This window comes from Callorhinus ursinus, unplaced genomic scaffold (genome assembly GCF_003265705.2).
Source record: "Callorhinus ursinus isolate GAN/ISIS: 27379988/994484 unplaced genomic scaffold, GSC_fseal_2.0 scaffold87, whole genome shotgun sequence".
Taxonomy (NCBI): Eukaryota; Metazoa; Chordata; class Mammalia; order Carnivora; family Otariidae; genus Callorhinus; species Callorhinus ursinus.
Genome location: NW_027397149.1, coordinates 501,541 through 526,538, shown reverse-complemented (window position 1 = coordinate 526,538; position 24,998 = coordinate 501,541). Strand labels below are relative to the sequence as shown.

Genomic DNA, 24,998 nt, shown 5'->3' with positions numbered 1-24,998 from the left:
GCAGTTTTGGGGCAGGGAGAACAGCTTTAGTTAACACATGCCCAGAGAGGCAGGAGCTGGGGAGGGAGAAAGGTGTCCTGAGTTGAGAGACCCAGGTCTCAGAGTGCTCAGACTCCTCTTTGGGGAGGGGAGTCCTCCCCAGTTCTGCTTCCCAAGTAGCTGCGAACTACTTTCCAATATATAAGGAATACTAAAATGTTGCTGTAAATGAGAGGAAACAGAGCACATACTCTGAAATCAGACTATGTGGGTTGAAATCTGCCTTCACTATTTACTAACTGTGGTGCCATGGACAAGAGACTGAACTCCATGCCTCAGTTTTCCCATCTGTAAAATGGACACAATAATAGCACTTACCTCACACAGTTGCTGAAATTTTTGTGAGATTATGCATGTAGAGCTCTTAGAATATTACCTGGATCAAAGTCAGTTATTTTGTCTTACAATGGTCAAAAATTACTCTTAGATCTAAGTTGTTTGGAGTTAGGGCTGAGACTCACTCAAGCTGAGTAACAAGTTTGGGTCCAAGTTGAATTGCACAGCTATGAGATGAGAGGATTGAGTGGCAAAGGTGTTGACAACAGTGGGGCAGGAATTGATTGTTTTGTCTTCTACTTGCTACTTTTTGCTTAAGTTAAGGTTTAAAAATTAAGCTCTCTCTGCCCTTAAGGAAAAGGAAACTAGTTTTATTGGAAATGGGCTGTGAGTTTAATGTGTTATTGAAACCCAGAGTGAAAAAATATGAAGTGGAATTCATATGAAGAAGGGTTTGCGGGGGGGGGGGTGTAGGCAGAGGATCTTGGTGAAGGTTCCCGGCCTGGAAGAGGCAAGAGGGAGTCCTAGTGCATGCCCCATGGCCGTGCACCAGAAAGTAGCCTCCCCTGAGAGCAGGTAGCTGCCTGATCTTCCAGGAAACACGGGACCCTACATACAAGGAGTCTCAGCCAGCCCAGAGATTCTGGTGCCCCACACATGATATAGGGCAGAAGCCATGAACTTGAAGGGAACATTGTGGGCTTAGACGGTGATTACCAACAGCAATCAAGATGGACCCAGCACCAACATACGCGTGTGCGCGCACGCGCACACACACACACACACACAAACACACACCTCGTTATCCAGGCAACACCTCCTGGATTCTGGTGTGCCCTTAAGAAGAAAGCCCCAACAGTGACTGAGATGGGATTTCTGTTTAAAGTCACAAATTAAGTTATTTTATAGAAATATGTGAATATTTGTTGGGATACCAAAAACAAGGTCACCAGCCTGGTCCCCACATGTTCTCGTATTTTGGCTAGAATCCTCCCTCAAGCCTGCTCATCCATTCCTCACCCCGTTTTAGGTCCAGATTTGGTAAGTAGGTGGTCTTCGGAATTAGACCTTAGGTTAAGTCTAGGTTCTGTCACTAGCTGTGTGACCTTGGACAGGTTATCATACTTAACTTTTCTGCATCTGTTTCTTCCTCAGTAAATTGATGTGTTTCCTTACAGTAGCTGTGAGGACAGCGAAATGGAATAGTAGGGTGGTTTTCAAACCATGTCCTGGAGAACCTCAAATCAGACAATCTAGTGTTTTACAAACTTCATTCACGTCCTATCTTCCCACCTTTTGGACATACTTGTGTACCACCTCTACTACTATCTAATCTTGTCCTTTAAAAATGTCAACTCACTTTTTTGTGGAAACAAATTTATTCAAAAAGAAAATTTTGTATCATTCTCACAAACAGGAAATACCTATCATTCACCCTGGAGTGATAAAAATAAATACAACAAAATCTAAACAGTGCTATTCAATTCTAGCTGGGTATGGTTACAAGCCAAAGCTCTAAGGCCAGGACTTTGTTTAAAAAAGATTATCTCAGTCACAAAAGGCCTTATACGGCCTTATAGGAAATGTCTGTAATAGGCAGATCTATAGAGACAGAAAGTAGATTAGTGATAGTTTAGGACTGGGGGACGGGGGGGGTGATAAAAATGTTCCAGAGTTGACTGTGGCGATAGGTGCACAATTCTATGAATATGTTAAGAACCACTGAGCTGTACATCTTACACGGGTTCTGTAGGTAGCAGAGATCGACTCAAAGTCAACCCTAGACACAAGGGTTTGTAACTAAAATAATAAAATAAATGGGTGAACTGTACGATATGTGAACCTTATCTTAATACAGCTGTTACTAGAGGGGCGCCTGGGTGGCTGAGTCGTTAAACGTCTGCCTTCGGCTCAGGTCATGATCCCAGGGTTCTGGCATCGAGCCCCGCATCAGGCTCCCTGCTCGGCGGGAGGCCCGCCTCTCCCTCTCCCACCCTCCCTGCTTGTGTTCCTGCTCTATCCCTCTCTGTCAAATAAATAAATAATTAAAAAAAAAATAAAGCTGTTACTAGAGAGAGGTGTTAAATCTGATTCTTTCACCTTGAGGAAAATGATGCAAAGGGATGCAAAGACACTTGACCCAAAAACACTATTATTTGACTTAGCCAAGTCTGTGACACTCCCTCCCATCCCCATCATCTCTCAGCTTTTGCCCTTTGTGGAAGGATTCAGGCACAAGCACTCAGTATTAGCTACTATTCCTCCAAAACAGATCGGCCAGTCAAGTGAGACAAACCTGAGTTTATAGGTCTCGCTACTCAGCCACTGACCTCCATCATGACTCTGGAGAAAATCGCTCTGAGCCTCACTTTTCTTACTTGCCAATGTGGGTAACAGCACCTGCCTCAAGAGGTTGTAATAAGGCTGAGAGGAGATAGGTACGGCTCCCGACACACTCAGATGTCCTTAGACTCCCCTGCGGCGCCGGCGGCGGCAGCGGCAGCGCTCGAAACCAAGAGCTACGGCTTGGAACTAGGCGTCTGCCCCGACTAGAAAAGCTGGCGGGAAAGCATGCCTTTGCTGTTCCAAAGTAACTTCGAGCTCCTGGGTCTCGGTTTCCTTGACTGTGCAATGGGGATACACCGGATTCCAGGGTGCAAGTAACTGGAAGAACCCGACCGTCCTCGGCCAGGCCCGGGATCCTCAGGCCCCGCATTCCAGCACGGGAAACCAAGGCGCGGAGGGGCTCAAACGCCGCACACGGTCGAACACCGCTAGTCCCGAACTCGGGGACTGGGGGGGGGGGGGGCACGTTGGCGAGGGACCCGGCCTAGATGACCCCGGGATGCCGCCGCAGCGCGCGCCGAGCCTCAGAGGCACAGTCCTCCACCCTGGCGCCGGCGGCCTACGGAGAAACCGCGACCCGGGCGGGGGCACGCCGTACCGCCGCCCACCGCCCTTTCCGAAGCGGCCGCGCGCGGGCCGGGCGCCCCGAGCGCCCCGCGCGCCCCGCGCCGGAAGTCCGCCGCGGCCGCTCTAGGACGGGAGCGCGGCTCTCGGTGCCCTTAACCCCTGCGACGCCGCGGCGCGCTCGCCCGCGCTGGGCTGTTTCGGAGGCCCGCGTCCTTCCTTTGTTTCGTCCGCGCTTCACAAAAGGCTGTGAGGGGAGAGGGCCTGCGGATCCCATTCTACAGACGAGGCCACCGAAGTCACACAGCAGCTGAACCAGAGCCCAGGAGCCCCATTTGGGGCTGTTCCCATTTACCCCAACCGCCTCTCTGGCCTCCGTCACTGTATCTTAAAAATATATACATTAAAACCTCGACTCGGGTTATTACAGACTACCACGGACTTTGACTTTTCTTTGGCACTGCATTTCCTACCTTCCTAGAGTTCCTGCAATCCTACCGGTGATTCTAAAAATTAAAGGTTGGAAATAACTATTGCTTTACAAAAATCTGGTTTACATACAGCTTCTCAGGTGCTCTGCGCTTGGTTCCCACTGTTCCTGACATGTTCAAAGATGTTTGGCCCCAAAGACGAAGAAAAGATTATTGGCCCCATGTTTCAGATGAGGCAACTTAAGTCCAGGCGGGGAAGTGACTTGCCCAGGATTACACAAGTTAATACAAATCAGTTGAATCTGAAAAGCTTCATTCCTATCCTATCTTGACCGTTCACTACGCCACAGCCCCCTCTCAGAGCTGATTGGACGAGCAAAGGAGGGGATTGGCAGAAAAGGCATTGCCAACTGAAAATCAATAGACAAATGTAAGGGAATGGAAAGTAAGTTACTACACTCTGCCCTTGTGCCCGCCCTGTGTGGGGGGCCCTGGGTGGCCAACCAGACACAGCCCTGCCTTCACAGATGCGCAGAGACCCAGTCAACCGATGTGCGGATTCTGCAATTGGGATCCAATTACGCATTCTGATACTGGGGAAACAACCACAGAACGGGTTTGGTGATCCACTGGACTCACTGTGCGATAGACCTGAGCTTAGTGAGGTTTGGGGTCTCCACGAGCACAGAGTTGAATACTATAGTAGAAATGCAACCACAAGCGTAGAATTTTGCCAGTGGAGGAAGGGAGATGTGCTTCCTTTCCTTATATTCATTTGTCATTGATGAACACCTATTTACCAGGCACTACACTATTTACCTAGACCCTAGGAAGACAGAGATGAACATCATAGCCTTATTCTAGCAAGGGAAGTGAGATGTCAAGCAAAAGAGGAAGTACAGTGACTATCCAGTGACCTGGCTTAGTTCTTTGAGGGTCAGGGAAGCTTCCTGAAGGAGGTGAAATCTAAGCCAAGGCCTGAAAGAGAAGTCGGCACTGGCCAGGAAGAAAGAAGAGAGGGAGGGAAGAGTTCCCCAGGCAGAGGGAGCAACAACCGTGGGGACGGGGACCAGGCTGGCCAGCCTCGGTGTGTTCGATGACCTTGGGAAAGAGCAGAGAGAGAGGTGGCAGTGGCCAAACGGAGCAAGGCCTTGTCTGCCTTGATGAGGAGTTTGGTGGAAAAACTGCCTGGGCAAAAGCCGGTCTAGAAAGGGCCCTCTGACGCCCATGTGGCCAGAGGGCAGGAAGTGAGAGGAGTGTGTGGAGCAGTTAGTGAAGAGGCTGCTGAGCTGCGGCCTTGGCCTGTAGGCCATGCACGTGGACAAATGGGAGCAGAGGAAGCACTAGGGAGTGGTGGAGATTGCGGTGACCAGAGGACACACGTATTGTCTCTAAGAGCAGGCAGTGCTCCACACCCCCTGGGATTTCCATCCTTGGAAGCACTCAGTGTCTCAGACCTTCCGCTTTGTCTAAGGTAGCTGTGAGTTGGGGCGCCTGGGTGGCTCAGTCGGTTGAGCATTTGGTGGCTTCGGCTCAGGTCATGGTCTCATGGGTTGTAAGACTGAATGCCGTGCTGGGATCCGTGCTTAGTGGGGAGTCTGCTTGGGATTCTCTCGATCCCTCTCCCACTGCCCCTCCCCTGTCTCGTGCATGCACACGTGCTCATCTCTCTCTCTCTCTCTCTAAAATAAATACATAAATCTTAAAAAAAAAAAAAAAGGTAGCTAGGAGTCTAGATTTTTATATGAAATCTTTTGATTTTAAATGTTGGCAACATAAACAAGCAAATCATATCCATAGGCCAGTGGTTCCCAAACTCTGCAGCCTATCAGCCTCACCTGTGGAGCTCTTAAAACTCCTAATGCCCAAGTCACATCCTAAACCAATTAAAATGTCTGGGGTAGAAACCGGGCCTCAGAATTCTTCAGGTGGTTCCACTGTGCAGCAAAGTTCAAGACCCACTGCCATAGGTCAGTACATCTTTTGGATTGCCAGGCAAAGCCATGGGGGAGCTGTGGGAAGTTTTAGGGCAGGGAAGAAGCAGATCAGTTTAGAGTTTACAGAAAATCAATCCTTAGGAGGAAGGGAGTATAAGTGTAGTCTGGGGTGAGAAAGGGCCTGGGGCCCTAGGGGCAGTGGTGGGATCCTGCCAGGGCAACCACCCATCCCAGTTTTCCCAGGGTTTCCCAGGAACAGGACTTGAAATGCTAAAACTGGGAAAGTCCTGGGCAAACCAGGATGCTTGATCACCCTACATCCTGCCCCTTGAAATAGTTCTGTCTCCCTAGATTTCTGGGGGACTGAAGTCATGGACTGACTACATTCTAGAAAGGTCCTGGGGAACAAGCTGTCTGTCTTCCCAGGGCACACTCATCCGGGGCTCTGATCCCCAGGCTTGACAGGCTTGTGCAGGGAGCTAGAAACAGGGAGAGAGGACTTGGACCTATCTGTTCTCCATCCCGCAGAGCGTTCCTAGTCAGAGCAAGTCTATGGACTATCACCTGGCAATAGAAAGGAGCATACTATTGATCCGAGCAACAGTACAGATGACTCTCAAAAATATTATGCTGCATGAAAAAAAGCAGATGCAAAGAAGTACATACTGTATAATTCCATGTATATGAAGTTCTAGAACAGGTTAACCTAATCAAAACAAAACCAGAACAGTGATTGCCTCTGGGGAGTTGGGGGTGGGGGGGAGGGAAGGGGTAACAGGAAACTTTTCAGGAGGGATAATGATGTATTTGGTAAGAGCTTGCATTATGCAGATGTGTGCATTTGTTGAAACTCATCGAATCATACAATTAATACCTGTGCACTTCACTATGTGGATATTTTGTTTCAAGGGAAAAGAAAGACAAACCTGTAAGTAAATACCGGACTCTAGGTAATGACAGGAATGCTCAAGTACTTAAGAGGGAAGTACCCCATTGTCTGCAACTTATTTTGAAATGTATCAAGAAAATAAGCTAGATTGATAGATGGATGGATGAATTAGGATATGTGATAAACAGATACGGTAAGATGTTATAGAATCTAGGTGGGGGTATATGGGTATCATCTGTATAATTCTTCCAACTTTGCTACATGTCTGAAACTTTTTATAGTAAAATATCGTGGGGGGGGGGGAAACCTAAGTCTGATCATGTGACTCCTCTGCTCAGATCCCGTCCATAGCTCTTCATCTCGCCCAGAATAAAAGTCCTGACAACGGCCTCCAAGCAGGATGGCCACACATTTTGGTTATCACAGGTTTCACTTGTTGCCTGGGCATAATTATTAATACATCCTCTTTTATTCTCAAAGTTTGACTGCCATATTATGTGACTGCTGTGCCAATGAGGCCCTACATGACCTGACCTCACTTCCCACTGCTCTCTCCCTGCCTCCCTCTGCCCCCTGCCGCACCGATCTCATTTCCAGGCACACTCCCCCTCAGGGCCTTTGCACTGGCTATTCTCTTGGCCTGGAATGCTCTTCCTCGAGAAATCTGTATGGCTCTCTTCCTCACTCCTTCAAGCTTTTCTTCAAATGTTTCCTCAGTAGGAGGATCTCCCTATTTAAAATTGCAATCTGCTCTTTTCCCATCTCCCTGACTCTATTTTTTTTTTAACAAGATACTTATAACTTCCTACAGATGGTATAATTTATTGAAGGTAAACTCTGCGAAAGCAGAGATTTTTTCCATTTTGTTTATGCTTTATTCCCGGGGCCTAGAATAGTCCCTAGCAAACAGTTAAGTGCTCAATAAATACATGTTGCTACGAGTAAAGGAATTCTCCTGCCCTTGTTGAGCTGGCAGTCTGGCACCAAAGACCGAAGCCAACATAGACCATCACAAGGCAATACCTGATGTTCCGTGAAATGGCAGAGGAGCAGGCAGGGGGCGGGACAACAGAAGTCACCAGGAAGCCAAGCTTGGAAAAAAAAAAAAAAAAGAGTGCATTCCCCCAGATGAAAAGAGGATAAGAGGGGCGCTCCTGGCCGAGCAAAAGCATGAGAAAAACCCCACAGGTGAGAAACAGCGAGGTGCGATTGATTATAAGCAGTTCTCAGGGGAGCGGTGCAGGGGTGGGGTGGAAGGGGCAGCTCCATCCTGCCAGGAAGGAGGACAATGGCTGGGTTTTCGCCCAGGGCAGTATCGGTGGGTTTCTGAGACTGCCCAGCTGCTGGGTGGAGGACAGACTGCGGGCGGGCAAGAGTGAAGCGGGAAACCCACCAGGAAGGCAAACAGGAGGCCCCTAAAGAAAGGGGCAGATGGGGGAGTTACTCAGGATAGAGACTTGCCCATGGGACTCTGACTTCCGGGCACTCCAATCTGGGCCAACTCTGGGGGACTGAGGGGCCATTTCTGGGTACAGGCGATGGGAGGAACAGGTTGGGAGGGGGAGGAGGAGGCCGAGGGTCTGGGCATCCCAGGGGTCTTTGAGTCTATAAAGGGAGGGTGCAGCACTTGGATGCAGAGACTTGGGAGCCATTCATTCCAAAAGTAGGTGGATCTGGCAGGGAGCGTTTATGAAGAGAAGAGCTAGGCCAGGACAAGAGATATTTAAGGGATCAGGAGGAGAGAGTGACAGAGCAGAAGAGAATGGGGGAGCACCAGAGGCCAGGACCTCGAGAGCCAGGGGTGGAAGAATTTCCAAAAAGAGAGCGTGGATATTGGGAGGGGGTGGGAAGAGCGGAGGCAGGGAGGGCGTGGTAAGGTGATGACTGGGGGGCGGGGGGCGCCATGGAAGAAGTGGATTTTATTTTTTTTTGAAAGATTTTATTTATTTATTTGAGAGAGAGAATGAGACAGAGAGAGCGTGGGGGGGGGGGAGGGTCAGAGGGAGAAGCAGACTCCTCACTGAGCAGGGAGCCCGATGTGGGACTCGATCCCGGGACTCCAGGATCATGACCTGAGCCGAAGGCAGTTGCCCAACCAACTGAGCCACCCAGGCGCCCCAAGAAGTGGATTTTAAACCAGGTCACAGAGTGGATCACAGAGCCGGAGGGGGCAGGCCTGGGAGTGGGGACAGACTGCTGGGGTCTGGGGCCAAGAGAGGGACAGGAATGGGGGTGACTCAAACCTCAGCCTTTCAAGTGTGCTCAGAAATGGACTCTCCTCCCCAGTCTCACCAACAGGCAAGTCTCTGGCCTCTATCCCTACACCCTCGTATCCTCGTCGGTAAAACGGAATAATAGGAAAACGGCTGTCATTTATTGAGCGCTCACTATGTGTCAAGCCAAGGACACTCCCTCCCCACGTACTTCCTCATCTAATCCTCACAACACTCTCACCAGGCTGATGTTAATATTATCCCCAGTTTACAGATGAGAAAACCGAGGCCCACAGAGGTTAAGTCACTTGGCTCAAGGTCACAAGCGAACGAATGGAGATGCTGGTATTCAAACCCAGAGCCTGTTGTCTGGGCTTTAACACTGTACTACTAACCCACAGAAGGCACTCTGCAGTTTACAGAGCACTCACGTCACCTCCTGCGGTGGCTGAGGGGACTAGTGAGAGGACCTCCACACCCAGAAAATGCTGAGATTATTACCACATGTAGCAGGCTGGATAATGGCCCTCTGAAAAGGCCCACGACCTAATCCCCGGAAGCTGTGAATGTTACTTTACATGGCAAATGAGATTTTGCAGGTGTGATTACGTTAAGGGTCTTGAGAAGAGTCTCCTGCATCATCCAGGTGGGTCCAATGCAGTCCCAGGGTCTTTAGAAGAGGGAGGCAGGGGAGGCAGAGACAGAGATGTGATGATGGAAGAAGAGACAGAGATTGGAAGAAGCCATGATGAAGACGTGAAAGGGAGGGGAGTGGTGGGGAAGGGAGGGAGAGGGGCCCAAGTCAAGGAATGTGGGTGGTGTGTAGAAGCTGGGAAAGGCTGGGAAACAGATACTCCCCTACAGCCTCTTGGAGGAACCAGCCCTGCTGATACCTTGACTTTAGCCCAGTGAGACTAATTTTGGACCTCTGGTCTCCAGAATGGTAAGATAATGAATTTGTGTTTCTTTAAGTGACTAAGTACACGTGTGGTAATTTGTTGCAGCAGCAAGAAGAAATGAATATACCACGTCACTCTACATTTGGCTCCCCTGGCCGGCCCTGGCTCAACTATTACAACCTTAGCTGCTATCAGGAAACAGCCCTACATTTTAAAATCGTTCTTTAAAGTTCCAGTTTGGTCCCTCTGAACCTTTTAGCCTTTGTTAAAAATAAAAACAGGGCTAATACACCTAACTCTACCACTTTGCCAGGCACAGAGTGCAGGTACCTTACATTATTTGAAGGTTCCCAAAACCACTAGGGCAGATGAGCCCTAGTTATTGTCCCCATTGCTCAGATGCACAAACTAAGGCTCAGAGAGGGGAAATGGCATGCATAGAGCCACATACCTAGTGAGTAACAGAGCCAGGATTTGAACCAGGACTTCTTACTTCAGATCTACCACACTGAGGTTCCTATCTCACATTCTGCCTCCTCAGAGAAGCCTTCCTGGATAGCCTCAGCACATTCATTTACTCATTCATTCACCAAACAGTTGCTATGGCTGCTCTATGCCCAATGTGATCCTAGATAAGGCTAGGGACTAAGATCGGCCCTCGGGAGCTCAAAACCTAGTGGACAAGACAGACACACAAATGAGCCATCCCAAACAGCCTGATAAATGCCAAGACAAAGAGGAGGAGACACAGCAGGTGATGGAAGCCCAAAAGAAGGGAAACTGATTGAGCCAGGGATCAGGGAAGACTTCCTGGAGGAGGTGGTGATTGAGGGGAAGACAAGAAAGACTCGGCCAGAAGTGTGGGCAGGGGTTCCAGTGGAGGAATGGCTAAGCAGAGGCAGGGGGTACAATGTTGTAGCTTCTTGAGGGCAAGGAACAGGTTAGGTCAGACCCCAAAGTCCCTCCGAGCCTCTATGTTCCTGTGTATGAACGGGAATCATGGGCAGCTGCCCAGAGCTTGGGTAACTGCTGGGCCCAGGGGAGGGCTGAACAGGAAGAAGAGGGGTCCTGGGATTCCCAGAGGAGGGCTGAAGGTCAGGAAGGGTCAAAGGTAAGGGGACAGGGCAGGGTGGAGGGAGTTTGGGGAGGCAGGGTCCTGGCTCAAGCTCCCATTCTATGTCTGACTCCTGGTATGACTATAGGAAGGTCCCCTTAGAGCCTCAGTGACTCCATCTGAGAAATGGAGCATGAGACAAAACTGTCTCCAAAGACCCTCCCCAGCCCTGAGGGGAAATGACATGACACAAAATTACAAAAGGGTCTTTATTTGTAAAAAGCCAAAGGGGCCCTTGGGGCAACAGGACAGGCAGGCCAGCTTCTCAGGGGTCAGGGGCATTTGGGCAGATGCGCTTGAGTGGGGGGGCGCCCTCCGAGTCCTCTGTGTCACCCTGGGCTGCCTCGGGGACAGGTGGCACTGGCTCAAAGACGGGGTAAGCTTCAGGGGCCTGGAGAGGAAGGGCGGACAGGCATGAGCTCCACCCAAACCCAGGAGTGCAGCCTCCTAGCCTTTGCCTTCTCAATGCCTCCACTCCACTCCCCTCCTGGACCTAGGAGTCTGGTCAGGGACCCAGGAAGCAGATTAAGTAGGGCACTAGAAACCACAACAACACCGTTTTGGGAAAAGAAGGTGATACTTGATATTTCTGGAAAATGCATCAAGGTAGTCCTTGTGGGAAAAGTCAGAAGTTGTAGGGGACTGACTCTCTTAAGCTGATTTGATAGTTTAGGACTAAAATAAAATAAAATACTTGGAGGAGCACCACAATCTTTTCAGGCTTTTAATGGTCTTAAATCCGCCCCGATCCAGCCCACAGGACTTTGTCTTAAAGCACCCTTTCCTTTTCCGTCCCAAGAACCCAGCCTCTGAGACTTGAGCTGTGCCTGAGGTCTACATTTCCTGCCTGGACCTCAGGAGGGCAGCCCCCCAGCTGTTAGCTGCCCCAGAGCCCCCACTGCCTCAGAGACCCGGGAGTCCAGCCTTCTGGCCTCTCTCACCTCAGCCTCCAGCAATTCTGGAACAGGCTCCTCCTTGGTCAGCATTGGGGGTTCATCGGTGCTGCCTGCAGTTACGCCCCCAGGATCTGGAACATCAAGTTAACAGACATTCCCTGAGCCACTGCTCTGTGCTACAGCACAGGCCCAGGCTGGGGGACACTGAGGAGGGAGCTGGGAACCTGGCTGCAAGCCAGGAAGAAGCCACAGGAAGGACATGGAAGTGGGATCTTGACAGATGAGTAGGATTTGATCAGGGAGACAAATGGGGCACATTTTAGGCAGACAGAACATATGTTTAGTGAGTACAGATTCTGAGACTGGACTCCCTGGGTTCAAACCTGACCTTGGGCATGTGACTTACTTCCTCTGCGCCCCAGTTAACCCATCTGTAAAGTGGGGATAATGATAAATAATTACCACATGAGACTGTGGTAAGGATGAAATGAGATGATACAGGTAAAGCCCTTAGTACAGTATTTGGCACATAGTAAGTGCTCAATAAATGCCTGCAGTTTTTACATTAGTAAAGGTACACAAGTGGGTGGCACAATCTAGACACAGCCCATAGGCCCAGGTCATGGTATTCTTGGAAAGGAACAATGAGACCAGCAGGGGTAGTTCACAAAGGGTCCAAAGTACCAAGTAGAGGAGTCAAAGGCCATAGGGAGCCATTGAAGGCTTTGAAGCACAAAAATGAGCCTGCCAAATTTGTGATTTAGAAAAAATTGCTCTGGCAGCTGTGTCGAGGTGACCGGGGGAGAGGAGACCCATAAGGAGGCTGGAGCCTGGGGTGCCTGGGTGGCTCAAGTCGTTCAGCATCTGCCTTTAGCTCAGGTCATGATCCTGGGGTCCTGGGATGGAGCTCCGCATCGGGCTCCCTGCTCAGCGGGAAGCCTGCTTCTCCCTCTCCCACTCCCCCTGCCTGTGTTCCCTCTCTCGCTGTGTCTCTCTCTGTCAAATAAATAAATAAAATCTTAAAAAAAAAAAAAGGAGGCTGGAGCCAGGTGGGGGGAAGAGATGGCTCTTATAGGAAGGTAGACACATTTGGGAGGTAGTTCTGACCAGGCAGGGGATTGACTATATGGAACAAAGAGGAGCTGAGGAGGAATTATGCCCAAGATGCTGGCTCACTGGCTATGTGAGCTTGGGAGACTTAATTCTCTGGGTTTCAGCTTCTCATCCACATATGAGGATCATAACCCTCATAGGGTTATAGTGAGCATTAAATGAGCTAAAACATGTTCAGTGCTTAGGATATCCGGCACACAGAGCTCAATAAGTCCTAGCTGTTATTTTCACTTATTAATCACCCTCAGGAATATCACTATTATTTACTCCTCAACAAATATTTATTGAGCACATTCTATGTGTCCCATGTTGTTCTGAGGATTCAATAATGAACAAGAGCAACATGGGCCCAAGGTTCAGGAAGCTGACATGAGGTGGGAGCAGGGGAAGAAATCTGAGTAGTAAAAAATAAAATTTACATGAAAATCTCAGACGGTGATGAGTTATCTAAAGACCCAAAGAAGCCAGATGAATGAGACAGTCACTGGAGGTAGGTCGGTGACTTTCTGCAGGAGTCAGGGAAGGCCTCTGGGAGGGGAGAACACAGGAGAGTAGGTGTAGGTAGGGGTAAGCTGGTGGCTTCAACTTTGCAGAAGACTCAGACGAGAGGGCTGCAGGGAGTCACCTAGTCCTACCTCTCTCTTGGCCCAGCCGTGGGGGCTGAGCATCCTCTGGGACCCCTTCTGGTGGTCCAGCAGGTGACACAGGGCGGCTGGGCTGGGGGGTGCCCCCAGGGCTGGGCTCGGTGCCCTTTTGCAGAGAGCCTTCCGAATGGAAACTCTGGTTACTGTTCTCATCTGTGGGAGCAAAAGCCAAGAAGTTTGGGCCTGAAGGTCTCAATCCCCTCCTTCAATCCCCCAGCCCACACTGCCCCCCGAAATCCCAGGATTCCTACATACCATTGAGATCCAGCAGGATGAGAGGGCCGCCCCCTCGGGGACTGGCGCCCCTGCCCCGCCGTTCCCGGCCTCTGGATCTCTCTGCCCCGCCACCTGCCCTCCGTCGCTCCTGGGGGTTAGAGGGATAAGGGTCAGTGACAGTTTTCCAGTTAGTACTTACAAAGCCCCCACTGTACAAATAAGGAAACTAAGGCACAGAGAAGCAAAAGGCCCTGCATGAGGTGACAGAGGTTGGCACCACACCGTTGGGTTAGGTCTTGAACTCTGGGGTCTGAAGCAAGAAAAAGGGAGAAGGGGGTGGAGTTGCTAATAATTGTTAACATCTGCTGCATCTGAGGTCTCACAGTGGGACTGGAGGTGGAGGCCAGCGTTGGGAGGGGCTCGCCTGAGGTCGCACAGATGAAAGGCCTAGTGTGGGAGAGTTTGCTCACCTCCTCCTGGGGGTCCACCACTGGCACCCACTTGAAGATACGAAGGGAAGTGTCGCCCACAGTCACCCAGCGCTTCTCCCTGTGGGAGGGTGGGGGGGACTGGGTCAGAGTTCTGAGGAGAGAACCCCTCCAGGTGCTGAACACATCAGGGGAGACCTGTCGAAGTGGGGGTGGTGCGGTTTTGCTAATGGGGCATATGGTTAGAAGGAGAAAGAGAGTCCTGCAGACCGCAGGCCATACACAGGGGTGCCTCTGGGGAGTGAGTACGGCTTGGGGGGCCATGGCTCTGCAGACCCCTGGGGTATACAAGGGAGCAAGGCTGAGGGCCTGGCAGGGAACCATAGCAAAGAAGATCCTGGGCATACTTGAAGGAAGAGTGTCAAAGCTTTAGGGGGCGGGGCATAAATGAGGGTACGGCTTGGGAACACGCTTTGTAGACCCTAGGGTGTAACCAGAACGGGGACAGAGCCCTGCAGCTCCAGGGCGCAGCTGGGGGGCACACCTAACACCTGGGGGCCACGGCTGGCGAAGGGAGGAAAGACGCATTTGGGAGAGTGTGGTCCCGCCAGGTCCCATCCCTGGCCCCCCGGGCAGCGCTCACCATCTCCGGACCTTCTCGATGGTCGCCATCACCTTCTTGATGTCATCCTTGGCCCGGCTCCGGGTCTCGGCCCGCACGGTCCGGCCGGCCATGCTGGCGGGACTGGGGCCGAGGCCGAGCCCGCGGCTGGGCCGCCTCCTGTCCGGCGGGCTCAGGCTCGGCGCCAGAGCCGGGCGCCGCTGTCTCGGCCTGCCGTCCCTCCGGGAGTTGGCCGCGCCCTCCCTCGCTCCCCAACGCCTCCGCGAGTCCCCGCCCCGTTTCCTGCTGCCGCGCCCCGCCCCGGCCCGTCCCCGGAGCGGCCCGGCTGCGCGGGCGGCCAGAGCCCTTGCCTGGAAGCCGGCCAGCCCCGCCCCGACCGGGCCCGCCCCCTCGGGGCGCCCCGACCGCAGCGCCCCCTACCCGCCGCCAAGAGGGAGGGTTGGGGACAGCTTGGCGCCAGGACTCGCGCGGCTGGGCTGAGGAGGTGCGTTCAGACCACGTGGGCACGGGGAGGAGGAGGGGGGCGCGAGAGGGTCACTGTCCTGGCCAGCGTCCTCTGCGCGGGGGCGGGGGGCGGGGGGCGGCCCCGAATGCTGTGTGCAGGGTGTGTGTCCAGCCTCGCCTGGCTGTCACTCCCGCACTGTCCTGGTCTTCCTCCAGCCATTCATTCAGCGGTCTATTCACTGAGTGCCCATGACGGGCCAGACGCTGCAAATATGAGTAAGTCTCCACCCACCAGAATGGCTAAAATGAGAACGACAGACCATATCAAGTGTAGACAAAGAAGTAGAGCAACTAGACCTCTCATGTTTCTGGGGGAGTGGAAATGGGTAGAGACGCTTTGGAAAACTGGCAGTTTTCTAGAGGAGCTGAACTCACACGATCCAGCAATTCCACTCGTAGGTCATTAACACCCAATAGAAATGCGTGGGTATGAGCACCAAGAGATGTGTACTGGAATGTTCATAGCACTGTCGATAGTGGCCTCAAATTGGAAACGGCCCATCAAGAGGAGAGTGGAAATGAATTGTAGCCTGTTCATACAGTGCACAGAACAGAGAAGTGATGTCCTGCTACACAACAGGGACATGTCTCACGAAAGAAATCAGATACATCAGTACACACTGTATGATTCCTGTTATATGAAGTTCAAAAGAGACAAAACTAATTTGTGGTGTGAGAAGTCAGGATAGTGGTCACCCTTGGAAGAGGCTAAAAGGGAGCCCCTGGACCGCTCGTGTTCAGTTTCTTAATCTGGTATTCTGGTGCTGGTCTCCCCCCCCCCAGTATATTTACTTTGAATATTCATCAAATTGCACACTTTCCCCTATGTATATTATACTTCAATTAAAAGTTTACGTAAAATGAGTGTGTTTTGGTTGAGTTTATTTGAATTTGTGTTTGCCGGCAGATAGGACATGTGTTACTATGTGTGTGTGTTTCAAGGGTTTGGCTCTTGTCCCTGTGATTTGGTATGATTATGTCCAGATGGGTTAAGGTATAGGAGGGGGATTATGACCGAATTTCTGGAGCCAAACTGCCCCTGGGAAAATCCCAGCTCTTCTTGTCCAGTGACCTTGGACAACTCACTTATCTCTATTCCCTCAACCATAACATGAAAGTAAGTTAATATGTAACTCCTGAAACAATGCCTTGCACATAGTAAATGCCCAATAAATATTCACCGTTAATTAAGTGTGTGATTGTGGCCCCTACCAACAGTCTGGCTCCAAGGGCACCTGCTATGCTCTCTTCCAGTTAATACCTTCCTTTATTCTGGCAGTTGTCTGCTCATGGTAATATCCTCACGGAAGGAACACAGGCCTCCTTCCCGGTCCCTTCACTCACAAACCCCATTACCTGCTGTTGGTTATGGTCGCCTCCATCAGACTGTGAGCTCCTCAGGGGGCCAGAGACCAAGTATGGATCGTCTCTGGGTCCCAGAGCCCAGGACAAGTAGGTGCTTGGGAATCACTTATGCGTATAAGTGCGTGCAGACCTTTCATCGTTTATCTGCACCAGGTCAGTGGGGTTGACATGTCGGTATGACCCCCTGTACCTGACTCTGAAGCTTGTTTCCAGATGAGAATGAAGGTCTACATGCAGTAGATCAGAGGGATTCTCGGACTGGGTAGGGTGAAGGGAGCTGCTGTTATCTATTCCCCGTGTAGTAGGTGTGCCGAGAGAGGGCGAGCAGAAAGTCTAAGATAGGCCAGGAGGTATTTGTCTGGGCAGGTGTGGCCCAAGCCTGAGGGCCCTGGCGAGGCCTCTCTCGCACCCAGCTTCCTCCTTCCCCCCCAGACAGGAGGGAGGACCAGCACATTCCTGTCTTGCCCGCTCCACCCTCTCTTATCCACCGCGCCCCCCTCCCAGCTTTCTCCGAAAAGAAGCTCGCTCACTAAGCCTCGCCCCAGGTCAGAGCCTGAGCCTCCTCCTCCCGGTGGTACCAGGGCTGCTTCCCAGACCCCGGCACACTCAACCTCAAGGTTTTGAGCCCACCACGCAGACAACCTGCCAACCCTCCTCAGGCCCCTTTCCTGACTGGGCAGCGCAAGTAAGGAGCTGAGCTCAGAGCCAAGGAATCCAGCCTGGGGCGGGCGGTGGCGGGGGGGGGGGGGTTGTTTGGGGTCTGAGCCCTGATTGGCTGCGCCCGGGCCACGCCCCTACCCCTTCCCCCCCTTTTCCCCCCCTCGGAAGGGGGGCGTGTAGGCAACCGGGATCAGCCAGGGGCCAGCATGAGCCGGAGGGAGGGAAGTCTGGGTAAGGGGCTGAAGGACTGGATGTCGAATGCCCGAGGGGAGCAGGGGTCAGAAGGGCTGGAAGCTGGGGTCTGGGTCCCCACCACCCCCGGGTCCGGGAAGGGAGCGGCCTGAGCTGGGGAGAGCAGGGCCCCGGTGTCAGGTAACGAGCGGGTGAGCTGTGGGTGAGCTGTGGGAAGGGACAAGCGCCAGAGTTTAGCGGAGGCCTGGGCTGTGACTTCAGGGATCTGGGCTCAGGGTTTAGATCACAGGTTCGAGTACACCCTGGGAGAGAGGACTGGGGTCGCAGCTGGGGCTGGACGCCTGAATCCTCTAAGTATTGGGAAAGAATCAGAACTGGGGGCCAGAGGGAGGGATAGAGTTAGGGAAGGAAGTCTTTGGGCCTCAGGAGCTAATGAGTGACAACAGGAGACGAAAGTCGAGGCTGTTAAGGATAGAGGCAAGCGGTGGGAAACTCTGGCGCGGGGAAGTGGGGGCGGGGCGGGAGTTGCCGCGCCAGGACTACATTCCCCAGCATGCCTTGGCATGTGCGCTGGCATCTCGGGAAATGTAGTCGTCCTTCCGGGGCTCCACCCCCTAGTTTGCGCTAGGAAAGGTTAGTCATTGATGCTGCAGGTGTCCGTCCAGTCCAGCGTCTTGCACAGACTGTCCATCAGTTTCCCAATCTGTAGAATAGGTTTAAAGGAGCATTCCGTTTTGAAGTTCTGTGCTTCAGTGATGTTAAATTTCACCAACAATCAGTGATGCACGGGGATATGTGAAATCTTCCCTCAAAGGGTTCCCAGGCTAAGGCCGATTCACACAGATAAAAGAGCTGTTAAAAAAACAACCTTGGGAGTATGAACAAATGGCCTTAGGTAAAAGGAAAAGGTTAATTTAAGGGAGAGGAGAATCCGGAGGCCACACCGAGGAGGCAATATTTGAATTTGGCTTTAATAGGATTTAACAGTGATTTGGGGTCAGGGAATACATTTCAGATGGGACAACTGTTTGGCAAATGTCCGGTGCCTCGTTTACCATCAGTTGGAATGGGACAGAGGCTGCCTGGCTTAAAAGTTAGAGAATTCAGAGCAGAACTTGTGGATTCAGGAAGGAAGAGCCAGCCTGGAAGAAGTAGTCAAGGAGCAGCGGTCTGCGCTGCCCTCATTCCTCCCCCTTTTTCCCACCAGAAGATCCACAGGCTGACTCCTCAATCTCACCCCTTCCCCACTTGGAGGCCAAGATCCGTCAGACACACAGCCTTGCCCGCCTCCTCACCAAATATGCTGAGCAGCTGCTCCAGGAATATGTGAGTGGGAATGGGGTTGGGGGTGCCAGAGGCCTGAGGAATGGGGAAGTACAGATCACAGAGGTTCCTGACCACCCATTTTTCCAACCTCATTTCCCAGATACAAAAATTGGAGCAAACCGGAGGACTTTCCCTGTGCTCCAAATGCCCCTCGGTCTGCCTCAGCTTGGAGGTTCCCCCCACAGTGCATTAAGACAGAGGCTGAGGGGCGCCTGGGTGGCTCAGTCGTTAAGCGTCTGCTTTCGGCTCGGGTCGTGATCCCAGCATCCTGGAATCGAGCCCTGCATCCGGCTCCCTGCTCAGTGGGGAGCCTGCTTCTGCCTCTCCCGCACCACCTGTTTGTGTTCCCTGTCTTGCTGTCTCTCTGTCAAATAAATAAATAAAATCTTAAAAAAAAAAAAAAAAAGACAGAGGCTGAGAGAGTGAAAAGAATTCTGATCTGGGAGTCAGGAAACCTAGGTTCCAGGCTCTCTGTGATCTTGTCACCTCACTTCCATGGGCCTTGGTCTCCCCAGCTATAAAAGGAGACAGTTTAACAGATGAGTTGTGAACTCTTCTACCTGTGCTATGCAGAGAGCCCGAAAAGGGTTTCAGTCTGGGGCAAAAATTCCAGCCCAAGAGGGGACTTTAACAGAGGAGGGGATCTGCGAATATCTTTGGTTGGGCATAGGGCCTTGCCCAAGGAAGGAGGGTATTTCCATCAATTACTCTAGTGTAATGGAAGGAAGGTATAGGCCTGCTAACTTGCTGTGACCTTGGGCACTAATGGTAATATGAAAAAATAATGATGTAACAATTCTGAAAGTGGGGTAATAGAAAGAACTAGCTTTGTAGTGCTATGAACTTTGGTTCAAAATCCAGCTCTGTCCTTTCCCTAGGTGTATGACCTAGGGCAAGTCAGTTTACCTCGTCACGCTCCATATCCTCATTTGTAAAAATCATCATCATAATCATCACACCCATTTGGAAAGATTAGGAATAATGTGTTTAAAGCAGCAAACAGTGCCTGAACCAGAGACAAGATGTTAGCAAAGGATAAATGGTATTGTTGTAGCATTTTTACAAATTACAAATCTCCTTTAATTTTTTCGTTCATATAAGTTATTCATTGAGCCCCTGCTGTGTAGCAGACAGGTGCAGAGGTGGTGGAGGATGGGGGGAGAGAGTGAAACAGACCAGGTTTCTGCAGTATCTGTGTGATTCTCAGGCTGGGGAGCTGATCCCCCATTTTACAGATGAGAAGACTGAGACTTAGAGAAGGGAAATGGTTTTGCATGAAACTGCACAGCTAGCAAGTGGTGGAGACAGGACTGGCACCCCTGTCTGTAGGATAGCATTAATAAAATCGCTGACATTTATTGTGCCCCTCCGGTGGGCCGGGATTTGCCTGAACCATTTTAACATGCTCATAACTACTCTTACGAAGTTGATGCTGTTGTCTCCATTTTAGAGACGAGGAAACAGGCGCCGGTGTAAAGCCCACTTCGTCTGTGTGTGTGTGTGTGTGTGTTGGTAGTATCGCAAACGCAACAGCTGTGTCGGGAGGAATGCGTCATTTGCGAGGGGGTAAACTGAGGCCCTAGGGAGAGGAGGAGGAGCGGAGAGTGGAGGAGTTCCGTCGCGCCTCGCGGGTCCCCCCCGCCCCCCGCCCCTGACTGCCGTGTCTTCGCAGGTGCAGCACCAGGGAGACCCCTTCGGGCTGCCCGGCTTCTCGCCCCCGCGGCTGCCGGTGGCCGGCCTGAGCGCCCCGGCACCGGGCCACGCGGGCCTGCCCGCCCCCGAGCGGCTGCGGCTGGACGCGGCGGCGCTCAGCGCGCTGCCGCCGCTGCTCGACGTGGTGCGGCGCCACCAGGCCGAGCTGAACCCGCGCGCGCCGCGCCTGCTGCGGCGCCTGGAGGACGCGGCGCGCCAGGCCCGGGCCCTGGGCGCCGCGGTGGAGGCCGTGCTGGCGGCGCTGGGCGCCGAGACCCGCGGGCCCCCGGTCGAGCCCGCGGCCGCCGCCGCCGCCGCCGCCGCCGCCGCCACCGACGCGGGCGTCTTCCCTGCCAAGGTGCTGGGGCTCCGCGTGTGCGGCCTCTACCGCGAGTGGGTGAGCCGAACCGAGGGCGACCTGGGCCAGCTGGTGCCCGGGGGCCCGGCCTGAGCGCGGGGCGCGGGCCTGCGGCTCGCTGTCATCCGCTCGGCGTCCGTCTCCGTCTCTCAGTCGGTGCCTCGGGAGCTCCGACCGTCTCCGTCTCTCTCCCTGCCTCTGTCGTCTCTCTGCTTTGTGTGCTCTCCGCGTCTCCCTGTCGGACCTCCGTGTGTTCGTGACTTCCCGTGTCCACGCTTTCTTGCTTTAACCCCTCTTCTCCGTCGCTTGGGCCCGCCTCCGTCTCTCTTGGCCTCCCCCTTCACCCATCTCTGCGGGGCCTCTTTGTCTCCCCTTTTCTCCATCTCTTGGCTCTGCTTGGCCCCATGTGAGCATGTGTACCTCTCAGCCTCGTCTCAGGGAGGGGACACCTCATCAACTCTGGCCTTCCCTGGCCAGGGCGGGGCCTGCTAGCCCGGGTGGGAGGGCTCCTCCACACAGATTGCAGCCCCCTTTCCACAGGGTCACTCCCCCTGCTGCGCTCTCCCTCCCCCATCCCGGCCCTTTGGGTGGGCCCTGCTTGCTTCTCCCTTGGATGTCCTTCCCCTCCTTCATCTCCTCTGCTCTGTCCCTGCACCTCCCCTCCCCTCAAGCCAGGTCTATGGAGAGAAAAGATCAACACCTTAAAAGAGTTTATTTCTGAGAATAAATTAATTTTTTGTAAATAAAATGTTTAAAAATAAAAAAAAAACACCAGAGTTACCAGTATATATAGTTGTTAAAAATGGGGAGACACCTTTAAGGAGACTAGACTCCTTGGGGCACAGCCTGGTCCCCCAGACAGACCCAAAGGCCACAGTATAAATAGGGAGTCGCAAATGCCCCCAGGCCAGGGATAACATCGGTCACTCTAGAACAGGAAGTGGATGTGCCCCGAGCTGGAAACATCTACGGGAGTCCTCCTTACTTTTTTCAACTGGACTTCTATTGATCAGGAAGTGAAGTCCCTCAAGATGGAAAGTTGGAACAGTGGCCCTAGTCAGGGAGGTAGACTAGGGGAGGCAATGAACTCCAGCAAGAAGGGAGGCCTCTCTGCGCAGAAAGCCCATAGCTTCCCACAGGAAGTGAGGTAGAGACAAGAAGGCAGCCCCTGGACCTCCCTAAACTTAAAGGAAGAGGAAGGTCTCAGGGAGAGCCCAGGAAAGAGACCAACTGTCCTCTCCCTGCAGAGTGGGAAGTAAAGCCTCTTCAAAAAGGCACTTCTTTCCACCCAGGATGTGGGCAACCAGGACCACTGGACTGAGACTCCACGAAATGATACCCACAGAGTCCCACCCGGATCTGGAAGGGAGGCCACAGGACCTAGGCAGGAAAGGCCCAGGCAATAGGGACTTGGGGCCTGGTTCCTAGGAAATATTCCCAAATATACACGCCCTGTCTGCTAGACAAGATGTGTCTCCTTTCTAGCCAAGAAGAAAGGCAGAAAAGAGTCCATTGGGAAAGAAGTGTTGCAGCCTCTGACAGGATGTCCTGCCTCCTCTATCCAGGGTATTTGGCCTTGAGCAGAGCCAAGTCCCTCACAGCTCGGTCTGTCCAGTGGCCATATTCCCGGGTCACTACGTAGCCTCGACATTTCCTCTCAAAGGCTGAGGCCCCGAAGGGAACAACGCCGAGAGTGTCCTCCTCTGGGGGGATGGGCAGGCCCAGAGCAGTCATGATTGCAGCCATGTTGCCCAGCAGGCCTTGGGCCCTGAGTCTTGCAGCCCTGATCTGGGCCAACAGCATAGGACTGCCAGGGTTCAGGTCTCTCTGGTCGTCCCCCACGAGCTGGAGGTGCTGGGTCAAGGCCAGGAAGGCCCCTTGGGCATGGCTCAGCCGCTCCCTGTCATCCAGGGCATGCCAGGTCTTGAAGGAGACGACGGCAGGAGGCAGGCTGCTGAGCTGAAGCTCAGGGGCTGAGAAGCCGGGGTCACTGAAGGGGCTGCCCTGGTACTGGAGCTGCATGAGAGACAGAGACAGACGGGAGTTCAGGGACTAAAGTGGTCCCCCGGGGCTCCCCCTGACTTCACATCTGACACAGAGCCTGGGCTCTGTGAGGTCGCAGTTTCATGTACAAGTTGTACAACTTTGAATGGCAGCTTCAACAATTCCCAGGCATCGGTAGTCTCGTGCAAATGATGAGAAGTAGTATATAGAAAGCACTTAGCGCAGCTCCTGGCATCCCATAAGGACATAATAAGCCACTGTTTATAATATCTTAATATCATGACACTGTGATTCTGTTATTTATTATACTATTTTCAGTCTAAATAATTGACAATGTAGTTAGAGTCTATATGGTTCTTTTTAATTCATAGCATTTAGTTGTTTGTGCTTATTTTATTAGAATCATTAATAAATAATTGTTAACATTATTAAATTTAGTTGAGTGCCTTCTCCATTAAAGTTCTCGCCTCCACAAACCTAGACCCACAGAATCTTGGTGCACACTGATGAATCCCCAAATTGATAGACCTCCTAGTCCTACATCCCTATTTCACAGGTGAAGAAACTGAGGCTTAGGGTGCCCAAAGCTACCCAGGGAATGGTGGCAGCTGTGAGACTAGAAACTAGATTTAGTAACTTCACATGGGCCTGGAATATAGTACAGTAAGCAGAGTCACAAACCCTGGCTAGGGGCCAGGCGGATCGTGTAACTTGGGGAAGAAGGCAGAACTAAGATGGGGTGAGGGGCTAGGAGGGCCCCTGTGCCTGTTTGAGACAGGCAGCCACGTTCAAAATTTGAACAAGTATTTCATGGCCCGAACAGAAAACATCTGTGGGTCAGATTCAGCCAGCAGGCTGCTAGTTTGAGCTTCTAGACAGTGTGGGGGGTGGGGGAGGTGTCTAATGCCACAGACTTGGCTTAAGATCCTGGCACTGCCAGTGATTGAGCTGTGTGACCTTGAGCAAATTATTTACCCTCTCTGAGACTCAGTTTCCTTCTCTGGATTATAATTCCGTCCCTCAGAACTGTTTGAGGAGTCAGTGAGATAATGGGGATGAGTCCCTAGCACAGCCTAGGGCTCAGGTGAGCACCCAGCGCAGAGCGGTTGTGGAAATAATCACGAGCCTGCAAAGTCTTCCTCTGTTCGTGCTGCCTTTGAATCTTTTAACAGCCCTGAAAGGTGAGCAAAAGCAGGATCACAATTCCATTTTGCAGATGAGGGAGCTGACACGGAGAGAGAGAGAGAAGGAACGACTAGCCCAAGGGCACCAGCCATCAGTGGCACTGTCCGAGTGAGTCTCTAGTTGACAGAGCCCCGGAACCCTCAGACTCATGGAGGAAACTTCTCCTGGCCTTGCTCTGCTTCCCCTACCCAGGGCTGGGCCAGGAGGGCAGTGTCCCGCTGCCCTTGTGCCCTGCTCATGCCCAGTGTCACTCACATAAGTCTGCAGCAGCGTTGAGGTATTCTTCTGCATGTAGAGGGCCAGGCTGTAGGCTTGACTGATGGGCTCAGCTGGGGAGATGGGGGCCCCCGGACTGAGGGGTGGCAGCAGCAGGGTCAGCAGGCAGAGCGGGGCTGGTGGAGGAAATCAAAGGTCTGCATCCAATCTGACCCTGAGCCCGCCTGCTGGTTCATTCATTCTGTGTCACAGCTCCTCAAATGGGCACAGCCCTTGTGGCCTGCAACAATTTTGTGTATCCAAGTCGGGGCAGCATCACCCTGTAAGATTATTTCCAGCCCAGAACGTTCCCCTGAACCCCGGACCCGATGTATTCAACTTCCTGCTTGACGTTATTGGATATTAGTAAGCATCTCCACTCAGAGTATCCAGTACTCTACTCTGGGTTCCCCTTGCATCCTCCTCCCCCAGCCTTCCCCATCGCAGGCAAGGGGGCTTCCATTCTTCCCTTTGCTCAAGTCAAAACTTAGGGTCCTCTTTGGTGCCTCATTCTCTCTTGCTCTCCACATCCAGCCCCACAGTAAATCCTATCGGCTCTGTCCTTAAAAGGTAGTCAGCCCAGCTCTGCGTTTCTTGATCTGAGTGCTCGTGACAAGGATATGATCACTTTGTGAAAATTCATTGAGCTGTATGCTTGATGAGTTGTGTACTTTTCTGTTTGTTCTTTTCAATAAAAAGTTTTAAAAGTTGAAAAGACGCATCCAGAATCTACCCACTTTCCCCCTTCTTCCGTTGCCACCCCCTGCGTCCCAGCCACCAGCGCTTCTCCCTGTACTCTTAGAGCCAGTAGCCTTCCCCACCCCCCCCCC

General features: G+C 52.3%; 3 protein-coding genes across 6 annotated transcripts; 1 reads left to right on the top strand and 2 right to left on the bottom strand.

Annotated features, from left to right (window-relative positions):
- Positions 1 to 10,903: 10,903 nt before the first annotated feature.
- BCL7C (BAF chromatin remodeling complex subunit BCL7C) lies at positions 10,904 to 14,970 on the bottom strand. Its single transcript, XM_025853930.2, has 6 exons — positions 14,649 to 14,970; positions 14,048 to 14,126; positions 13,617 to 13,725; positions 13,353 to 13,514; positions 11,650 to 11,735; positions 10,904 to 11,099 (listed from the first exon to the last, which is right to left on the bottom strand). Exons 1-6 carry the CDS (start codon positions 14,738 to 14,740, stop codon positions 10,974 to 10,976), a joined length of 654 nt encoding a protein of 217 aa, XP_025709715.1. The 5' UTR covers positions 14,741 to 14,970; the 3' UTR covers positions 10,904 to 10,973.
- A 2,354-nt stretch (positions 14,971 to 17,324) lies between these two features.
- CTF1 (cardiotrophin 1) lies at positions 17,325 to 20,825 on the top strand. Of its 4 annotated transcripts, none has more exons than XM_025853766.2 (3): positions 17,325 to 17,387; positions 18,556 to 18,674; positions 20,347 to 20,825. In XM_025853766.2, exons 1-3 carry the CDS (start codon positions 17,363 to 17,365, stop codon positions 20,815 to 20,817), a joined length of 615 nt encoding a protein of 204 aa, XP_025709551.1. In that variant the 5' UTR covers positions 17,325 to 17,362; the 3' UTR covers positions 20,818 to 20,825. The 4 variants fall into 4 exon arrangements, 2 of the variants coding, with proteins under 2 accessions (XP_025709551.1, XP_025709552.1); XR_012376819.1 differs by having other exon boundaries at positions 17,347 to 17,528; positions 20,347 to 20,371; XR_012376821.1 differs by lacking the exon at positions 20,347 to 20,825 and adding an exon at positions 18,775 to 18,793 and having other exon boundaries at positions 17,347 to 17,528.
- Positions 20,826 to 20,846: 21 nt separating this feature from the next.
- On the bottom strand, positions 20,847 to 23,141 carry LOC112810278 (cardiotrophin-2). Its single transcript, XM_073888094.1, has one exon. It carries the CDS (start codon positions 22,744 to 22,746, stop codon positions 22,282 to 22,284), a length of 465 nt encoding a protein of 154 aa, XP_073744195.1. The 5' UTR covers positions 22,747 to 23,141; the 3' UTR covers positions 20,847 to 22,281.
- Positions 23,142 to 24,998: the final 1,857 nt, after the last annotated feature.